The sequence below is a fragment of the Acartia tonsa genome, chromosome 1, assembly GCF_053477335.1.
Source record: "Acartia tonsa isolate MP-2025a chromosome 1, ASM5347733v1, whole genome shotgun sequence".
Taxonomy (NCBI): Eukaryota; Metazoa; Arthropoda; class Copepoda; order Calanoida; family Acartiidae; genus Acartia; species Acartia tonsa.
The window spans coordinates 12,536,198-12,557,986 of record NC_137260.1 but is presented as its reverse complement, the minus strand read 5'-3'; the positions used below and the strand labels follow the sequence as shown (position 1 = coordinate 12,557,986).

Sequence of the window (21,789 nt, the reverse complement as noted above, 5' to 3'; positions counted from 1 at the left end):
AACCGCTGAACCGATCGGGTTCTCCTTAACAGGGTAGCTTCTCTTAGGTCCCGGGAAGGTTCATAACTATTTTCTTGGAGGTGGGACACCCCGAACTCCCCCAAAAAATGAAAAATCCCCCCCCCCCCGAATAAAATTTTTAAAACATTTTTTTAACTAAAAAAAAAAAATTCGCCCCCCACCAAAAAAATTTTTTTTTTACTTTTTCTTTAAAAATCTAAAATAAGAAATTTGGTTATTAAATTCGACTCTCTCCGCCTTAAGTGCCCCTAGAGGCCTCTAGGGGTGTAGCTGCTAGTACTTTATATTTCATTATCAAATTTAAGAAATAAATGTAACAAAGATATTTTTTCTCTAAAATTAACATTATATTTATTTAATGACAATTTCAGCAGAAAATTTAACTTTTAAGTATATATTAGGTAGCTTTGAAGAAAATTTGGCAGTTTCACTCAAAGTGCTTAGAAGAGCTCAGGACCCCCCTCAAATATTATAGATCAGGATAGGCTATGTTATGTCTTGCAGAGATTGGACTTAATACCTTTCCATCATTATTTTAAAAATATTTGGGGGGGGGGGGGTTGTGCTCGGTAGGCACTTTGAAAATTTTAAATTTTTAAAAAGCTTACAAAACTGTAAATAGAGGATATCAACATCAAGAATGTGATTGTGCAAGCAGTGGCGTGCACAGGGTTTTGTCAGGGAAAAATTGGACACTTATACAAAAAACGTAGGTGGCGTAAAACCAGGGATATAGAAAAAACAAAAATAACGGGATTATTTTTTTGGAAAGAAGGTACCTACGAATTTTCATTTGGTAGTTTATAAATTAGATGTTGTATTTTGAATTTTAAAAATTTAGTACGGAATTGTATCAACACCTTAACCCTAATTTTTGTACAATACAACACAGTACAGATATATCATTACAGCATAGTATCCAAAGAACTTGATAGAATGTTACCCAAGTGCATATTTATTTATTTATTTTGAATTTTAATTAGCAATGAAATTTTCAAATCAAATTTTTACTCATTAATAAAAATGCAAATAATACAAACTAAAATCTGTCTGAGGGAAACCCAACGATAGCTTTCTGACAGTTCAAATTACCAAAGTAAAAGATAAAAAATTTTGGGAGAGAAAAAACTTCATTTTAACAAAAGCCATTAATATATAGGTTTATAAAAAGTTATGTTTTTTACTTTAAACTAGCTACCTGAATTTGATTCTATACTTTATCTAGACACACACACACAGCTTTTTCATTAGCATTTTATACGAACCACTGCGCTATCCCAAAACTGGTTTACTAGGCTAGAAATAGGCCTAGGCTTGAAATAGGCCTGAAATAATATTTTCCTACGTTTCCCATCCCTTATCCCTGCGTAAAACAAAATAAGAAAAAGGCGTTAAATTATCCTCTGTGGAATGTGAGCCTTAGGGTCTAACGATAGACGAGGGGAGGTTATAATATAAGTAACATAGGCAGCATCATATCTCCCTTTTCTTTTCTTACAAATGGGGGGGGGGTTCAAATTCCTTATAAGAGGGGTAGGTTTTGATAAGGGGCAGTTAGAGCTGAAGTATTTATTTGCAGAATTCAGACGTAACTAAAATTTTATATAGAAGGAGTCTATCACATATGAAAACAATTTATTGAGTAAAACATCCAAGCTCTAAGCAGCAGTCATACAGAAATCCATTTTGTCAGGTAGAGTGCAGCCAGACCTCTGGATGATGTGTGTAGCCGCCCAAATTCCGCATCTGACCGCCACGTCCAGCGGCCGGCCCTGTACGTACTGCGCCAGAAAGCCGCCAACAAAAGCGTCGCCAGCTCCGTTTGTGTCAACAATTCTAAACAAATTATATTATATTAGCGGCTACGCCCTCAAAAGGCCTCTAGGGGCCCTTGAGGAAGGAAAAGAAGACTTCTCCTCCCCAACTTTTAATTGTAGTTTTAAAAGAAAAAGTTTTAAAAAGTTTGGGGGGGGGGAGCATTTTTTTATAGGGGTGATTTCAGTTAGGAGGGTGGTGGTACCCTCTCCAAACTATATTTAGACCTTCCCAGGTCCTATGAGAAGCAACCATGTATAGGAGAACCATATCGGTTCAGTGGTTAGCGAGATCCTTCGTAGACACACAGAGATCCTGTTACTTTATAATAAGGTTAGGGACGTATAAAAGGATTAGGTACAATGAAAAAAAAGACAAACCCTTAAATCAATTAAGCTTAGCCTACAAGACATAAAAAATAATTTGATCATTTTGAATATGATAATCATTCGTTTGATAACGGACCCTTAATAATAATAATAACAATATAAGTTTTGTAAATCATTATTGTTAAATATCATAATTTATAAATTTCATAAACACTTACACAAAATGTTTATGCGATTAAAGTTTAATAATCCATTTTTAATTAATTTATAATTAATTTGTTTTTAGGAATCTTAAAAAACAAGTTTAATTAGCTGTTTCATAAAAAATGAAAAGGATATTCAATCCTATTATTTAAAGTAGTAAGCTTTTTTGTCTGTAGCGAGAGATCTCGCTAACCGCTGAACCGATATGGTCCTACTTTATTTGAATCTATTTGTATTTTTCGGGGGATGGATTTAGGCTATTGCATTTTACAAAAAGTCTGGGTATGGTTTTAGGCTATATTGTGCCCTTAAACATTCCTTCGAATATAGATCCCCTAGATGCTAGGGGCGCAGCTGCTAGTATTGATGAAAAGTGAAGCTCACAATGTTAAACAAGCTGGGTATTAAAGAAGTGAAAGATAATTATTAATTATGGAGTAGTAGAATGAGAATCCTAACAAAAATCCAGACGCTTCAGAATAAATCTTATTCGCCTCATCGAAATTCTTCATGTGGATTATCTCTAACAATATAGCGTTAATTCTGTCTATAACCAAACATAAGAATCGATTTAGTGGTTAATGAGGTTCAGTGGTTAGCGAGGTCTTTCATTACAAACCAGACAGACAAACATCTTTTTTATAAGGATTTATGGACCCAAACAAACATCCATGAAAATCAAAACATGGTGTAACTATTCAAATTAAATGTATACTTGCCAGAAAATTAAATGTTACATTAATAGAATTTCTGATAATCTCAAGTTAATCTTTTAATTTTGAGTTGGCTAGTAAAACAAATCAAGGATACCTGACAACTGCCATAAGAAGCGATGAAAAGAAATAAATACAAATTAAAAGTTAGGAAGCCAAAGTAAATTCCATACCCGCCCCATTCCCCTCCTACAAAACCCTTAGTTAACAGTGAGATAGAAAGAAAATAATGAATTATATAGTAGTTTTTTAATCATGAAACATCATAAGCTAATTTCATTAGCAGCCTGGAAAATTAAATTCTATCAAAGTACTCAATCTCCTACATTGCTTTATGGACGAACAGACAGACAAATTTATTTGTATAAAAGATGCTTATATGTACGTTAGAGGAATCTTTTCCTACTTAAGCAACCAAGACAGACTGAAAAAGAAAAGCATAGGGTGGCTTTGTCAGAATAAAACGAACATCTCTTAATTAATCGAGGGAATTAAAAGATTTTCTTCGTCCTAGAGATTATTTACTTTTTTACATAAAAAAAAGAAAAAATCTATTCTATTAAAAAAAATGTCTGTCTGTTTGATGCACATAAAGATCTTGCTCACTAATCATAATTTTCATTCAGGGAAGCATAATATTGGCCTTGTCAAAGTTTTATCTATTTCTGGAGAGGGTGTGTCAACCTTGGCCCCCAAAACATTTAATAAATATTACTCATTGTTTTATGAATTTCGTGGTGGACTTGGTAATTTGTTGACAAACAAAGTGAGTTATAGAGAAGTTGATTCACAGAAACTTTCAAATTAAAGAGTATTTTTGCTCCTAAAATACTAAAAAGTTTTTGTTGTCTCGGGAAAAGAGGACTAATGAATTACTTAAAATGTTTTCCTGGTTGTTCAGATTACATTTGAAAAGAATTGATTGTACAGGACAATCAAATTTTATCTTTACGAAAAATACAGTGGAGCTTTAAAATTAAATTTCTTTAAATTAAAAAAAAATCCTTAAATGTAGTACTACAGCTCAGTTTTTTTTTCATTTTCAATTTATAAACGTTCTTTATTGCATCGTGTTATAGACAGATTCCCGCGAGTTATATAATGAAAAATGATAAGATTAATACCAGTTTTGCTGGAACCTACGGACCAAAGGCCCAGGGTGACAAAACAGGAATCAATTTATATTTTTATTTTAATATTCGTACAATATTGTCTGTAATACGATGCTATGCATAATTTTTCAAAAATAAAAATCTTAGCCGAATACCAAACTGCATAACTTTTGTGTCACTTGATTCCTGTGACGTCATAAAATGAGGAAGATGAGAGGAGAAGTGGGAAAGAAAACCCCTAAAAAAGAGATGGAGAATATGACGTCAAAAGTGGGGCAAAAGTTATGCAGTTTGGTCTTCGTCTGAATCTTACTGTCATTTTGACTTTTACAGAGCATTTGACTGTCTTTCTAAATTCAAAAAGAGAATAGTAGCTTTTGCTATAAAATTGTTATTAAATCTAACTTACCAAACGCATGGTATAATTAAACGAATATTTAAAAACCGTTTGACCTTAAAAGAGTAATTGACTGGAATCTTGCTCACAACTTTACAGAACTGATGAAAAAATTTACCTATCAGCGGAAAGTTTTTCTGCAGGGAATTCTAACACATTGCCTTGATATACACACACCACTGGATCGCTTCCCTGAAAAATTTAATTATATTGGGACAGAGCAAATTATTTTTATTTGTTTTGAAGTTACTGAAGTTTTCATTTGCTGGCAGGGGCGTCTATTTGGGGGTTTGTAAAACCCTACCCTAAAAAAAAGTATATCAAAAACCCTTATTTTACTCTCCTTCCCAAAAATAAAAAAAGTTTGAACGTCCTTGCGGGGAATTGTCAGATACGAATCTGGACCACAAAATTCATACAGGAAACTCTTACTGCAACTATATCTGGCACGTGAAATTATTTTGTCATGCATTTGTCTTTTGATTGGTTTGTGGAGATAAGGAAAGTGTCATATGTGACGTCAAAAAAATACGTCTGAAAAGGAAGGATGTGAGGAGAGGTGATAAGGAAACCCCTAAAAAAAAGATGGATTTAGACATAATTTTATGACGTCACACATGACACTTTCCATGTCTTATTTGTTTTTTCACCTGTGTAATGATAACCAGTCTTCCTTTAGATCCATTCACTTTGGGGAGCATGGAAATTCTTCGCGCAATTTCTCTAAAATTATATATTTTATATAGGAGAAACTTGGCTGTTATCTAAGATAGATGGCTAATTTTTATAGAGGTTTTTAAAAAAGTAAGAAAGGTAGGAAAATAGCCTAAAAACCAAACCTATTTAAATATCAGAATTATATAGCCTAATACCATCCATCAGGGACTCATAAGATGCTTCTATAAAATGGAGAACTCAATCAGTTGAGTATTTATAGAAATTTTAAGCTACATAAAAAACCTTAATCTATAATACAAAGTAGTACGATGTCTGTCTGTCTGAAGCTTAAAATCTCAGTAACCACTAAACCGATTGGGCTCTACTCTTCAGATAATATACCTACTGGTCCTGTGATGGTTTTAAGCTACTTTCTTAGGGGGTGGGACACCCCCAACCCCACCAAAAAATGAAATTTCCTCCCCCACCCCCCAATTTTTTTTTGATTTTTATTTTTAAATTTAGATAAAACAAAAATAGGTTGATCAAACCTCTTGGGGCAAAGTCCCTAGAGGCTAAGGGCGAAGCCGCTAGTACTTTATATAATAGGAGGATAAGTTTTCTAACCAATATATTGCCTTACTCTATAGATAACTTTGTCGAGTTGTCTGTATTACTAAAATATATTGGATGTAATTACAGTTCTCGATAGGCACTTTCAGGCAAAGCACAATCTATATAGTTTGTCTATTTTAAAATATTAAAATTAATTAATTATCTTACCGAAAAAAGTTATTATTATCTTATTTTTACATTTATACTAGGAACTGCTAATTTAGTAAAACCATATGATCAATTATATTACCTAATATTAGTATTAAACTTACGTAAATAACAAAATTAATGGTTTTTTAATGAATATTTAATATGAAAAAAATCAAAAGAAATCTGATGAGGATTCTTGCTAAAATCTTTATCAGGACTTCAAAGGATAGTTCAATGCTAAATTTATCTATCAATATCCAATTTGAATAAGGTCAGTTTTTAGGGCAGATTGGCTTATGTTAAGAATATCAAACCAATTGCAAATGCCAATATCTCAATAGTTATTGGCGGATAGTAAATGTAAAAATTATTAAGTAAAGAAGTATTAAAGAAGACTATTAAAGTCCCTCCACAGATTATGACGTCATACGATATAATAGCCAATGAGAAACCAGTCTACACTGTACTTGACCAATATGGTAAAATTTATGCTGGCCTCTCATTGGTTATTTTATCGTATGACGTCATATTTTGTGGAGGTACTTTTTTTCTTCTTCAAGATTAATTCCAGTTTTGATGAAGCTTTTTGTAGTAGGGGATAGATTATAAATTTTGGGCTAAAGTATCCCGAATGACGTCATATTAGAATAATTCATTACTCATACATATATGACATCATCCAGGATACTTCGGTCAACAGTTTTTAAATTTATCACAATTTTTATATGTATCAGAAAGTCCCGGGCTAACAAAACTATAATTAAGAGGATACAACACTGCAAATCCTATATCCTTTCTCCCTGAAGTGAAATATGAGGCTTCCTATATACGTATTTAGGCCTGTACTAAGTATTGACGTCAATCTATAGGTACCATCAAATTAATAACAGGTTAGATCACAATAAAGAGAAACTCTATCTTTTCGTTTTATAGTTTAAGCTTGAGATAAATATTCCCTTTACATTTTAAAAATCTTATATCTGCCATGTTTAAAATTTAAGTCTTCAAAACTCTACAAATTTTCATACGTTTATAAGTAGCGCAATAATAACAATAAAGTTTTTTTGTAATTTAAAAATGTTTTTGATATAACAATTAACTACTTTGAAACTTATTCTAGTTATTTACGTAGTTTATTTTTGAACAATTTTTAATTCCAAAGTTTTTAACATTCGATAAAGAAGAAAAGTTAATTTTGCGTAGAAAATCCTCTTTTTATGTATTAATATCAAATAACTAATAGGATACTGAAATATCTTTTAAAATAGCATATGCAGTGAATATTATGTTAATAGATTTATTGTAACTTGTATCTTACACGAATTTTTATGTTATCGAATAAAGTGAAACTTGCAGCAAGCTCCCTCATTCCACCCTTTCATCCCATCCCTTCCCCTCACACTGGATGAACGAACTGACCAATAAGAGAGTTACATGTTAGCAGCAAACTTAGTTGACGACAATTTTTCCCTTGTCATAACATCCACGTATATTCTACATCCATTTATGTTGTAGTCTCTAAGAATGTATTTTGAATTCTTTGTAAATGTGCATATGATGTCTATATGTCTGTCTGTTCTAATAGTTTTAATATCACGATTAAATTACAGGTGGATTAAATTAATAAAAAGCATCAATATTCTACATTTCAAATAAAAAACACAATCCTCTTATAGAAATATAGGTAAAGTATTAGCTTATTTTACAACTATTATTTTAATTTCCGCGGAAGGCTGTTTATAACACAATGCGATAAATAACTATTATCGAAATTATATGCATTTCATATTGCAGATTTCATACATAGTTTAAAATTAATAGAGCATTTCTAACATAATTTACGTTAATTACCATTGCGTATATAATCTTTACTAAAAATATGCATAATTATTTAAGCAAGAAAAAATCTTCGAAACCAATTATAAAAATCTTCCAAAATTTTGCAAAAAATCTCTGAAATTTTTCTAAACAAATTATCAGTTTAAAGCAATCAATCAACGCGACAAGTCAAAGTACTAAATTAACAATGGATTCAATCTTCAATATTTCTAATAACGAGAACAACATGAATGAGGATACACCTGTATCTAACAATGAAGCTACCAACACCGAAGTCCAAACTGAAGCAATCAACAACGAAGTTCCACCTGAAACTACCAACAACGAACTTCAAGCTGAACCTGAAAGCGCAACAATTCCAGTTGACGATACAAACAACAATTTAGTTGAAAACGAAGATATCTCAACTCTCTTTGCACATATTGCTGCTGTTATAGCTGACGATGCTGCTAACCAAGCAGCTGCTGATGATGAAATGGAAAATATGACAGGACATACAGAAGAAGGAGAAGAACAGCCATCGTTAAACCCTCTTCAAGTGGCTAAAAAGTCCTCTTCAAAAACCAAGAAAATGTCTGCCAAGATACGCAATCAGCCTCCAAGAGTAGCCGCTAAAAAATCCTCATCAAAAGCCAAGAAAATGTCGGTCAAGAGACGCATTCAGCCTTCAAGAATGGCCGCTAAAAAGGCGAACAAAGCTAGCAAAAAGAGTGCCAGAAATGCCCCGAAGAAAAATCTTCTTAGGAAGACAAAGAAGGGGAAGATTATTAAGCAAAAAAAGGTCAAGAAATCAGCAAAAGGAAGAAAGTAACATTATCACAATTTATTAAAATGTATCAAATTAAAAAAATATATTTATTTATTATATTCTAATGTGTTTTTTACATTTGTAAATTTTTTCTTATTTGAACGCATTTTTTGTAGCAGAGCTTCTCTATAAATCAAAATGTCTGCATGTTTTCTTGCGACTAAAACTACTTTGAATAATCGCCTAACCAAAGAGTATTCACTCATAATAAGATATGTTAGTATGTCTGTTCGCGATTGCGGTAAATTTAATAGCCCTTTCTTCGAAAATGTTGTTTTTTAGAATACCATTCAAGTATTAAAGTGATTCAATGTTCAATGGTCGACGGAAATTTTGAATGGTTTAAAATCAGGGCTTGGCAGCAGCACATGAGCCTAAATTTTAGGAACAGGTTTAGGCTGAATTTTAAAGTTATAATATTGCGATTTCACTGAAGTTACACGCGGCAGACGTTCAGCTGACAACCTCTGTTTGATATATTATTGTTAATCCACTAATGGATAGCATCTTTGCTTCTTATTATTCTTATTTTAAATGTTTTTAATAAGTGCAGAGTTTAATGTTTTCAATATTCGTGTGCGTTAATTTAGATTAGAAACCTTATAAATTGTAATTGAACAGAGATGACAACATCCATAAAAGCGAAGCTCTAAAACTGTTGGACAAACGAACATTAACACCTGTATATAGAGTGTCTGAACATAATTTAAATACATTTGTTGCAAAACTACTTTTAAATATAGGATACTGTTTAAGGACATTATAAAGACTTCATTATGTAGATGCTCCATAGGATAATTATATTAAAAAAAACATTTTGTCAATTAATTTAAAACTCAACTTGTTTTAAATGGACGTGTGAACATTCTGTTATAGAGCTTTCACGACCGACCTTAATAGAGAAAAGCTTAACTTTTAATAAAATTTTCCTTCTTAAAATGATGTTTAGATTAAATTAAAGGAAAGGGTACATATTATGTTTGTTGAGGAACAAAATTTTTTTACCCCCCCCCCCCCCAAAAAAAAACATTTACCCTGGGGGTAAAATTTGCTTGGGGGGGGGGGGGAATTATCCCCCCTTAAATCTGTTGGTAAGGGTAAATTTTTTTACCCCCCCCCAAAAAAAATTTACCCCCGGGGTAAAATTTGGGGGGGGGGGGGGGGTAATTTAAGCACTATTAAATATTTAGTAGTAAAAATGCACGCGCAGCACGCCAAAAAAATTTTTGTAAAGGGATTATTTGTTTAATTTTTTTTTGGGGGGGGGTGGTAAATACCCCCAAGGTAGGGGTAAATTTTAAAGAAAATTCTTTTTAAAACTAAAATTTAAAAAGGAGAGTGATCGACTACCGCTCCCCCCCCCCCCCTCCACAAAAAAATCCCCTCCCTCCCAAATTTTTTTACTTCTTTTTAAATCTAAAATAAAAAAATGGGTTAATCAAAGCCACTAGAGGGTAAGGACGAAGCCGCGAGTAGTAAATAAAGTATCTCCTTGCTCATTAGCCTTACCTAATATCTCTAGTATGAAGATTATGAACTTCAGCAAATGTAGTGGCTTCAGTCTCGTTTCCAAAGACAATATCAGCATATGGCATTACAGACATCATTTGATCCTGGGCAACGTCAAATTTAAGTTAAAGTTAATATAAAACTAGTACAAACATAGAAGCCTTTTTTAATTTCTCTTTGAAGAGAGAACGAAGGTTTTTTTCAATATTTAAAAACAATTATTACAGCTTAAATAATTCTTTTATATAAAAGTAACATGATCTGTGTGTTTCTATCTTTACTGAAGGATTTAGCTAACTGCTGAATTGGTAACGTTCTCCTTTTCAATATAGCTTGGCCCTGAGAAGGTTTATAACTATTTTGGAGTTGTACCATCACTCTCATAAGAGAGTTCACCCCAAGAAAAAAAAAACTATTCAAAAACTTTTACTTTTGAAAAGTAAAATTGAAAATTGGGGGAAGGTTGCAACCCCCCCCCCTCTAAAGTGCTTCTAGAGGCGCAAAGTTATGATTTATAATACCTCCCTTTCTATCATTGTCAAAATTTCAAAGTCTTTAATTCTGACACGGCTTTAAAAGTTATAGTTTTTCTAAAATTCAACTCTGCCTTGAAGAACTGGATAAGAAAAGGAGCTGAAAGGTTGAGACAGTAGGTTCTATTCGTTTCAGCACAGAATTTTCCAACCTAGAAAGAAATATATCATTACATAATAAGTTTTAGAGATTGGGCATTCCTCTTATTTAGTAACAGGATTTGTGTCTGTGTGTTTGTCTATCTGTACTGAAGGATCTTTCAAAACGATGAACCGATATTGACTATGGTTCCCCTTTACAGTGTAGCTTCAATACAAGATCCTGTGAAGGTTTATAACTATTTTGGGGGATGGTACTTTGGTCCACCACACTCCCAAAAGAGTTGCCCCTAGGAAAAAAACTCCCACAAAGTTTTGATTTTTCTCTTAAAACAAGAATTGAATGTCGGGGGAGGGGGGGGGGTCACACTTCCCCTTCACTGTTCGTCAATTGCCCCTATAATTAAAAGTTCTGGTTCTACATTTAGGTAATTTTTCTTATCTAAGAATGTATTAAATGGATTGGAATGGGCAATGCAATACAAATAAATCATTAACAGCTGATAAAAGGTTTTGATGATAAAATATGTTCAGGGTCATCTAAGCAAAGATTTTTCTAATAAAGAATATGAATTAAGATACAATATCCCCTTTACCATATATTTGCTGAGATACCAGCAAGGAGGGATGGGACATTGGGCTGTTTATTGTAATAGTCCCCAAAGTCTTATAATAACGTTTTCTTATTTGGTGGCTTAACAAACTTGAAGACTCTTATTTAAATTTGATTGGATTGTTCATTTAGTTAAGTGTCCAAAAAGTTCAACCACTAATTGAAATCTATGCGGGATATACATCAATTTATCGGTCCCTATCTTATCTCTTTTGATCCCTGGATACCAGCAATTCTTTCACAATCCAGGAATGGAACAATTGATAATTCTTACCCCGAAAGTACAGTCGTTGAATTCTGCCTTTGTTATATAGAAAATGTTGCAGGATACAAAATTTCGATTAAAGAAATTGTTCTTCCCCCTCCCTGTTTAAACTCACATGTTGAAAAATTTGTCATTACCAAAATTTGAAGAGTAAGAGGAATATTTGAAGTTTAAATGATGACTCCAAATCAAAAGTGTTCGCTGAAATTTGCACAATTTTTAGATTTTTGAGAAGATAAATCTCATTATCAATTTATTTAACAAAAAAAAAGTAGGAGGAGAAAGTCACTCAAAAATCAGACACGTGACGTCATAAAAATGAGGGAGATGAAATGAGAAGTGGAAAAGAAAACCCCTATGACGTCATATGGCTGATTTTTTAGTCACTTCTTCCCCCTACAACAAAAAATCAATATTAAATTTGAATGATTTATCTACATTTTTTTGTATCTATTTTTTTTAATTAATGGAAAAATGAAATAAACTAAAACTTGATTAGGTTAAATAAATGAAATGGTCAAGTGTCCTTACTAGTGACACACACAAAAAGACATTTTGGATGTTGGAATTTTAGAACTTGAAACCACCTTATCAGAAATATTAACTCAAATTTAAATTTTCCAGAATGTGCATGCGAATTAAAATAATATCTTCTCACATTTATTCATTCTTCAAAGTTAAAATAATTCATTTGTATATCCTTATATAAAAGTAATAGGATCTGTTTCTGTCTACCTGTCTGTTTGTTTGTACCGCTTAACCAATATGGTTCTTCTTTACAATGTAGCTTCTCATATGACCTGGGAAGGTTTAGAGCTATTTTGGGCGAGGGTACTACAAACCTCCCAAAATAATCACTCTAAATTTTTTTAAAATACTAAAATAAAAAATTGGGGGAGGGTGAGGTAGAATTTAACACCCTGCCACCTCAAGTGTCCCTAGAGAGACCTCAAAGGCGTAGTTGTTAGTAATTTATGAGCAACTCCAGTCAATTTAAAAGTAACGAACATTTAATTATAGAAAAGTTTTTTTCATGACAACCTATAAAAATGTCTCAAGAAACTGAAAAATCTGTGCAAAAAAACCTTTGTCTTATTGCAATGTAAGCTGCTAAATCTTAGATCCAATTATGTGCCATTAGAGGATGTGATGATATGTGGGAGTAGAGGGACAACAAAAAACTTACTTTCAGCATAGATTCAACAGAGACAGTGAGAAAGAACCCTGCAGAGTAGACTGTCTGTGCGTCTGTCACCACCTCCCAGTTGGCAGAGTTCTCCAAGTGGCTCACCGTGAAGTGATTGGCAGCATCCAGCTTTGTCACCAGGGATCTACAAATAGGAAAGTTGGTAAGGATTTCAAAGGTGGTTTGTAAAAAGTAGGCTTTGGCAGCCACCTTTAACTTTCAGGGAAATCAGTTTTAAGCAATATTCTAAAATCATCTGGTAGTTCTAAACCTGACTTAAATATGTCAATCCCTCGTTTAAAAATAATTTAAGTATTCAAACGGTTTTAAGTTTAATAAAAGGCTTGATAGCGGCTGTCGCGCGGCTGCTGAACCCTGAGCTTGATCTTTAAATCATTTTAGTGGCGATTCAGATCGGGGCGCGCCAAAATTTTAGCCAATCACAGCGCTGCATTTTGAAAATGCAGCGCTGTGATTGGCTTAAAGTTTGGCGCGCCCCGATCCAAATCACCCCTAAAATGATTTAAAGATCAAGCTCTGGTAAAAAAGTACAGAGTACAACAATGAAGAGGTTTGAAGCTTTATATCGTACTAGCGGCTTCGCCCCTAGCCTCTAGGGGCTTTGCCCCAAAACTAAATTTTAAGAAAATGATGTGAGTATGGGAATCATTACATCTTCTATTTCCTACCCAGCCGAAAAATTTTGAATAAGTCTCAAATCCCAGCTGAAAAAATTGAGAATGAGTCGCCAATTTTCGCAAATAAATGAATAACTCGCAAAATATATGCAAGGCCAAGAAAATAGCCTAAGTCCACCACAGGACCAGTAGATTTTTAAAAAACTACAATGCCACAAAATAAATATTCAGTTTCAAAATTTTTTCATTAAGTTTTAAGTCCATAGAAACTAAAGGATTTAAGTGATAAAAAATAAAAATATATAGTTATTTTTAATATTTAGAAGTCTGTTCAATACCTTCTGTAGGGAAAGAATATAAACATGATTACACACAGTGTCTCTTTTAACTACAATATAGAAAAAGTAAAATTGAGCCAAGTTTAAGGAAATTTTATGAAAATGTTTCATTTCAACTTTACACATAAAAAAATGGTTCATCACACCTGGGGAATTTTAATTCAAAATTTTTTCATACCTTAGTAAAGTTTGGGCTCAATATTGTTTTTATAAATTGTGAAATGCGAATGACTTCCACCCCCCCCCCCCTCCAAGGAATAATTTTCATCTTTTTAAAAATCTATCACATAGGTATTTAACTAGAAAGATGTATGTCTGTCTGAAGCTTAAGATCTCGGTCACTGCTGAACTGATTGGGATCTACTCTTCAGGTAATATTTCTACTGGTCCTGTGTTGTTTTTAAGCCATTTCTTAGGTATTAAGACACATCCAACCCCCCAAAAAGAAAAAATCCACCCCCCCAAAATTTTTTTTTGTAAATAAAAACAAAAAAGGCGGGTGGAGGAACCCTCACCGCACCAATGGCGTAGTCAACTTGAATAAAATCGTTTGTTTTACAAATTCGAACGAACGTTTCTATATAGGAGGGGGGCTTCCCAATACCTCTTGGGGCGAAGACCCTAGGGCCAAAGCCATTAGTTTATAAAACGGGGCTAATTAATTTTGAGAAATACGATAAGGAAATCTAACTTTAAATAGGAACAAGGGCATTTCATATAATTAGAGGATTGAGATGCATAACATGTCATAATCAAATCCAAATTTTTATTTTATGGTGGGGTTAGGATGTTTAGAATCCAGAAAAGGGATTGCAACAAAGTTTATTCTTTAAGTTGTAGAAAGTTTCTGGTTCATTCATTTCTGTCATTCAATTGAAATTGGATTTAACCTCTATCTCACAAATTCTCTAAGAACCCGGTATTAGTGTCTTAGAAATTATCTTAGTGACGTAACTAAAAACGAGGGATTAGAGGGGAGGTGGGAAAGGTAACCCCTAAAAAAGAGATGGATAATAGAGGTGATTGATAATTGATAATTGATAAAGAAAATGTAGGAAATAATTTATACTCTCTGTACTTTCTACCATAGATTAATAAATTTGTATTTTCTAGACAAGGATGACAACATCCATAAAAACGAAGCACAAAAATCAGAAGGTAGAACAAACGCACAATAGCTAGAGTGTCAGAACTTAATAAGCATAATATTAATTTTGAAGTCTAAATGAAATTGCACATAAATTTGTTGCAAAATTGCGTAAATATAGCATACAGTAAAAGGACATACTTCCGTGCAAAATTTGAAATCAATAGTATAATTCTAATATGTCTAATAAATGTTGTCAAAAAAAGGTTGAAAAAAGTCCGCATATTTGATTAAATTTTTCTTAAAATCCGCATATTATGTTGATAAAAACTATAATATATTATCACTAGCAGTAACATCACTAGAAGCTTTTAGGGTGGTAAGGGGGAAAGTTCATTCTTCCAATTTTCAATTTAAGTTTTAAAACAAAGAAGTAAAATTGCGGAGATGGTACTTTTTTTCTAAGTGTTATTTTTTTTTTGAGAGTGGAGAGCCCTCTTCCTAAATAGTTATAAACTTCTCTATACCTATAATAAGCTTCACTGTAAAGAAGAACCCTTTAGGTTCAGCGGTTAACAAGATCCGTTGCTACAGTCAAAAAAAGCTTAGCTTACTAATTTATATAATAGGATATAATAAAGTAACAGGATGTCTGTTTGTCTGTCTCTTTGTTTGTTTGTCTTTTTCTTTTAAAATCTAAAAAAATAAATTGGTTTATTAAATTGGACTCTCTCCTCCTCAAGTGCCCCAAGAGGCCTCTAAGGCGTAGCCGCTAGTAATAGGATACAGTAACAAAATGCTAATCCTTATATCAAAGTAAAAGAATGTTTGTGTGTGTGTGTCTATTTATATGGAAGGATCTTCCTAACTAATATGCTTCTCCTTTGCAGGGACATAGGTCATAGGTCATGGGAAGGTTTATAACTATTTTAGGATAGGGTACCTGCACCCTCACGCGCTTAGAAAAAAAACCACCAACATTTTTTAAATTTTTTTCTTTTAAAACTAAATTGTCCTTTTAAGTATATCTGTCAGACAGACAGACAATTATATGGAGCAGATCTGTATAAATATAAGGTATCTTGACTAAAACTTACAGCTGGCTATCTAAAAAAGCAGTCGTGAAAATAACATTTCTCCAACAATAAGGTTTTTTAAGCATGACCGACAGTCAGACAGACAAAATAATGTATAGAGTAGATGCAGGGGGGGGGGGGGGGGGAAGGGGTGATTACTTGAGGGCACCCTCAAATTTTGGAAGTCGTTAAGTAGATGCACATATATCTTGGGTATAGTCCCTTTCATGACAATGCCTCTTAAGGGACGTTTCTTGGTATTTTCACAGTAGATTTTATCCTATTTCTAGCCACTGCGGGGGGGGGGGGGCTCTATCCATGCGGGGCCATTTTCCTAACCCTGCAGGGCAATCACCTAACCTAACCTAAAATAATCCATCAAAAGCTACTGTAAAAAAAAATACATTAAAACACCCCTTAAAAGACATTTTCACTAAAAATTTCAGTTGTCTTTCTTCAATAGCAGCCAAAAAAACACACAAAGCATGTTTTAAATGGACGTACTGACTTTCTGTTAACAATGATAGAGTTGCTTATAAATTATACCTAACTGTCATAGGAATCATCATGAAGAGTTTGAAATTGATAGGATAATTCTAACATGTCTTGTTTAATAATCTAAAATCAATTAATAATTTTATCTAATTTCAATTTCAATTTATCTATGAAATAAATGTAAAGCTGTACAGGTTAAGGCTACTATCTGACTCAATACATTTCTTTTTCTCCTCTTTTTAGCAACCGAATGAAAGTAATTCTTTTCAATTCCAGATAATTATAAGAATTGATAACATTTGCTTAGATATTTATTTTATAAAAACATAGCAAAAAAAAATAATAACCGTATTATAATACAGGTATTAAATATTTATATACAAACAATAAAATTGAATATGAATTAAAATTAAGGATAGATCAATCAAATAATAATTATGTACAGTGTCAAAGGACTAAACAATCTTGTGAGAGGTAATATAACTTATGCATTTTAAAAAGATATTTGTTAAATAGACTGATTATTTAAAGACATATTTGTTAAATATGTTGCTCTACTGGATATCATTACCCTTGTTAGAATGTACCATTCATAAAGAAGGTTATTTTTTAATGGCAAAACTGTTTAAGCTAGCTTTTTTAACAATTACGTTCAAATTCCGTTAAATTTATTGATATAAATAATCTAATAATTGATTGTTTTGTTTTTATTCGTAATTGTCTTTTTTATATATACATTATTATGCTTAATTAAAAATTTCTGATAAACATCTCATTATATTTAAAGAAAAATTAGCTGTCTCTAAATTTAATATAGAAATAAAATTATTATGGAAAATCAATTGATATAAGGTATAAGTTAAAAAATACAGACGAATTTATAGATGTAATCTTGAAAAGATAGCTTTAATTTAAAATGATAAATATGCATTATTTTTACCAAAAACTAGACAAAACCCTTTTTTGTTGTTGTTGATAGCAATATCTTATTTCTTTACTCTCGTTTATATATAGTTTTAACCTAATATCTTTTGATTTAATTGTTATTGGTTTGAAATTTTGACTAAAAAGCTGGCTTAAAAAATAGCTCATATGTGATAAAATATATAGCATTTTGCGCTAACTTATGAGGGTGTTTATACAATAAGTATAATTATAAAAGCAAATATTTGAAAATTATTCAAAATCATTCAATGTTTAATGTAAGATTAAGCCAATTATTAATCACGAAATTACATATAGGTTTTTTATTATTTTGCTAAATAATCTATAAAATATTTACACATTGTAAGTCAACTCTTGAGTTATGTAAGAAGTACAATATCAGCTGATAGATCTTATTTCAATTTTGAAAGATAATTTTATAAAAAAAAAATAAAAAAAAGTTGATTTTGTTTTTTAAAAGTGAGCAAAAATAATGTAGAATTTTTAGAAATATTTTTAATATTTTTTATCACATTTAATGTAAGAATGTTGCTATTATCATATTCAAAATAAATGCTGTAATAAGCTTTAAAATATTTAAACACTAGTCTCTCATTGGACACCAAATGACGTCCAATAAGAAAAAGGAATAAAAATATTGGAAAGAAAATTATTTTATTTCAAAATTAATTCTTGGCATTTTGGAATAAAAAATATAGGGGAAAGAAAATTATTTATTTCAAATTTATTTCTGGTCTTGAAATAATATTCATTATTTTATTTTAATTCGAGTGTCAACCAATAAGAAATAGGCATGCTGTTTTAAAAGTTTGGAATAAAAATTATTATTTTTTGTTAATTCCTTTTTTCAGAGTATAAAATGAGAATAAATTTTCCAACATCATTATTGATTTCTAATTTAACATTTCATACAGTGGGTAATATTTATTTCAACATTTTTTGTCATTCAAAATCAAGTGTCACAAAAATAATAATATTTAACATAAAAAAGAAATTTTTAAAATAATTTTGTTTTCTTTATTTGTTGAAGATTTAAGCCCAAGCTTTTTCTGAGGGGGGAGACCCCCCTCAACCCCCCCTCTCCTGAGGGGGGAAACCCCCCTCGACGACCCCCCCCCTGACGCTCTCTTCTTAGGGGGGAGACCCCCCTCAACCCCCCCTCTCCTGAGGGGGGAAACCCCCCTCGACCCCCCCCCCCTGACGCTCTCTTCTTTAAAACTTTCATTATTTCTGTAATTTATTCTAACTATCTTATAAATTTCAAAACATGAGATAAAAAGGAAATAATTTGCTGTACATTATTAAAAAATTTAAAAATTGTAAAAAAAATTCCAACATGATTTTTAATTTTAAATACAAGAATATTTTTTCCTATATGATATGTTAAATTTAAATACAGGAATAATTTTGTACTGTGGAATTGAAGAAATAAATGCTGTACATTAGAGTGGCTTGATTTTCAATGATTTTCTAATTTTAAATGTGCTACATACACTTTCTGTCTGAACATCATATAAGAGACCAAAAAACGAAAAGAAAATATTTTGGATAATGGGGAGGCTCGCTGATGCATGTAAACTTTTAATGACACTTGTGGGGAGAATTTTTTTTTTTTTTTTTTTTGGGGGGGGGGGCAATTTTTTTTCTTTCAAAGTATAGCTTTATGTACCTTCCCAATTTTGTCTTGAAGAGTAGAATAAGAATAAAAAATCTGTTTTCAAAACTATTGATCCTAGCAAGAAAAATCCATAAAGAAATTTAAAAACCAAGAGATTTTACATTTAATTTAAGATTTTTCATGCTTGGATGAATATTTTTTAAAACCAATTTGATATTCTTATATTAATCAACAAGACAAATTCAAAAAGATGCATAAAGCAATACTTTGAAAGAAAAAAAGTTGCACCTCCAGAATAAACTTATAAAATTTTTAATGCATGGAAACACCTTCCCCCCATTTCCCCTCAAGGACAAAATAAATTTTTTATATTTAGGTTTCTTATATGACGTTTAAACTGTAGATGTTGATTACAAATTCAATGTCCAAAATTGATCCACTCTACTGTACATTGTTATAATTTAATATTTGATGTGGGTATAAACATTAGACATAGATGGTCAATCTGACCCCATTTTTTTCTTAAAAAGAAACCTTTGTTCACTTTTTGTTGTATATGAAACACAGCCCTATAGGCAACATTATTTGCAACTAAATTTTGCAATGATATAAATTTTAGAAAGATAACTTTATTATAAGAAATTAAATTATTTATAACTAACTTATTATATGTTGTGTCATATGCTTCACATTATATGATGGAAGAAATATTTTCTTCAAATATTTCACCCAAGGAAAGCTTTAACCTAAGATATTCAACAATTTATAGCTGATACATAATGTAAACAAAATTCCCTTGTGCTGTCTCTAGGTTATCTCTATTGTATAAATGAACGTACAAAAGAGGAGGAGAGAGAGAAGGAAATAGACAGAAAAGTGAGGGAGGGGGGAGGGGGAAGAAATATAGAGAAAATAGACAGAGATATTTATTGTCCACCCTTAGATGATGTAAATTTTTTGATAGACTTTTTTGAATTTAAGAAAAAGATAGAGAATGAGACAAAACCAAGTATCATATTTTATTAATATTGCTTATACAAGAAAGGTCATTCAAAATTATTTCACCAATATTAAGGTCAAGTGACAAAAATTTAAATTTCCACCTACTTCGCCCCCAGAGGGGGCAATAGTAGAAGGAAAATTTAAATTTTGATCACATGACCAAAATTGTTGAAATAATTTTAATATCCTTTCTAGCATTCACAATATTACGAAAATATGATAAATAACTATTAAAAGCACAAAAAATCTTGATTTCAGGCCTTTATTAACAATTCTTAAAAATCCTAGTAGTATCGACACATCCTATTTTTTTTACGTCACTAAGATAATTTCTAAGACACTAATACCGGGTTCATTCTCTAAGGATATTCTGCTCCACTTTGGCTCTCAAGGTTGACAAAAAGGTTGGTTGTCTTTATGGGTAAACAAGAATTTATATTTCCAAAGACAAATTTTCTATTGTTTAATTACATTTTTTGATCTCTCCTTCTTAATCCTATTCTAAATAAAATAAATGGTAACACTGAGTTATTTTTAGTTAAGCGGTTAGCAAGATCCTTCGGTACACAGACACAGATCCAGTTACTTTTATATAAGGATAAAGCTAAATGTGAAAGAAATTCGGTCTAAGAACAATGTTATGTGTCCTTCTTGTGTCCTACCTAAATAAATATTCTTGAAAAACTTAGAAACCACATGTCTCAACTCAAGTGATATTGGTAAAAACACGTAGACCATACATGCACATTTCCAGATTTTAAAAATCTATACTACACAAACAAAAAAGAACATTAAAAACATAATCATAATTTAAAAATATGATTTTTATTTTGCTGGATTTCGAACCTTATACATCAGGGTACACACTCTTGTGTCTAATTGTAAAGTAGATTAACATGTTAGATAAATAAAAAATCCGCCAAAAGAATATTCTACAAAACAAAGCGTCATATGCATAGTTATATAGTTACAGGCGTGTTTTAAATCAAGGACGTAAAACACTTGTCGTGTGATTTGAATATTTTATTGTAAAGTGCCATCATGATGTCAAACTTAGGCAAATCAATCATTGGAATTAAAAAATATAAGTAAAATTAATAAAGCTTCGACCATTGTTGTTCCATATAAAAGGCAAAAAAAGAAGCAGCTTATAGTACCTAATAAAAAATTACGTCATACAATACAAATGACCAATGATAGGCCAGTATACATTTTACAATTGGCCTATTCAAATGTATAATGGCCTATAATTGGTCATTTCATTTGTATTTTATATGTAGCGTCATTTTTTGTGAAGAACAATAAGATGCTTCGGGTAAAAACAGTTTTTTTCTCTTTACAATTTACGTTTTGTCTAAAAAAAAATGATATTGCAAAGAAAGATTTAGGTTTCTACATAATATTTCTATCAAAGGATCAAGTATACTAAATCTTTTTGTACTGTGCAATAGGTTACATAGAGTATTTTTTATCAGTTATGCATACTTCTAAACTCCACTCAGCAATCAGATTTCTTTTTGTTAATGGTAACTAAAAAAAAATTGGGGTTTTAAGCTTATATCATTTCTTAAGATAAATCTTTAAACCAATCTAAATATTATGTTTATCAAGTATCAATTCTAATCCAACTGTTTTTACAGTAAAGCAAGAAATGCATATAAACTTTCTTGTAAAAAATATCAAAATTGTGCAATATTATTAGGCTATAAAAAAGTTTGTAATTGA

General features: G+C 31.5%; 1 protein-coding gene across 2 annotated transcripts in view; it reads right to left on the bottom strand.

The window, feature by feature from the left end:
• Nucleotides 1-1,575: 1,575 nt before the first annotated feature.
• The window catches only part of LOC145313235 (uncharacterized), a 33,706-nt gene continuing 13,492 nt past the window's right edge, over nucleotides 1,576-21,789 (bottom strand). For both annotated transcript variants that reach the window (XM_080152547.1, XM_080152555.1), the window contains exons 6-11: nucleotides 12,866-13,010; nucleotides 10,777-10,854; nucleotides 10,170-10,273; nucleotides 5,242-5,314; nucleotides 4,710-4,783; nucleotides 1,576-1,857 (exon numbers count right to left, since the gene is read on the bottom strand). In XM_080152547.1, the coding sequence (XP_080008673.1) occupies nucleotides 1,680-1,857; nucleotides 4,710-4,783; nucleotides 5,242-5,314; nucleotides 10,170-10,273; nucleotides 10,777-10,854; nucleotides 12,866-13,010 (652 nt within the window). In that variant the 3' untranslated portion in view covers nucleotides 1,576-1,679. The remainder of the gene's footprint in view (nucleotides 1,858-4,709; nucleotides 4,784-5,241; nucleotides 5,315-10,169; nucleotides 10,274-10,776; nucleotides 10,855-12,865; nucleotides 13,011-21,789) is intronic.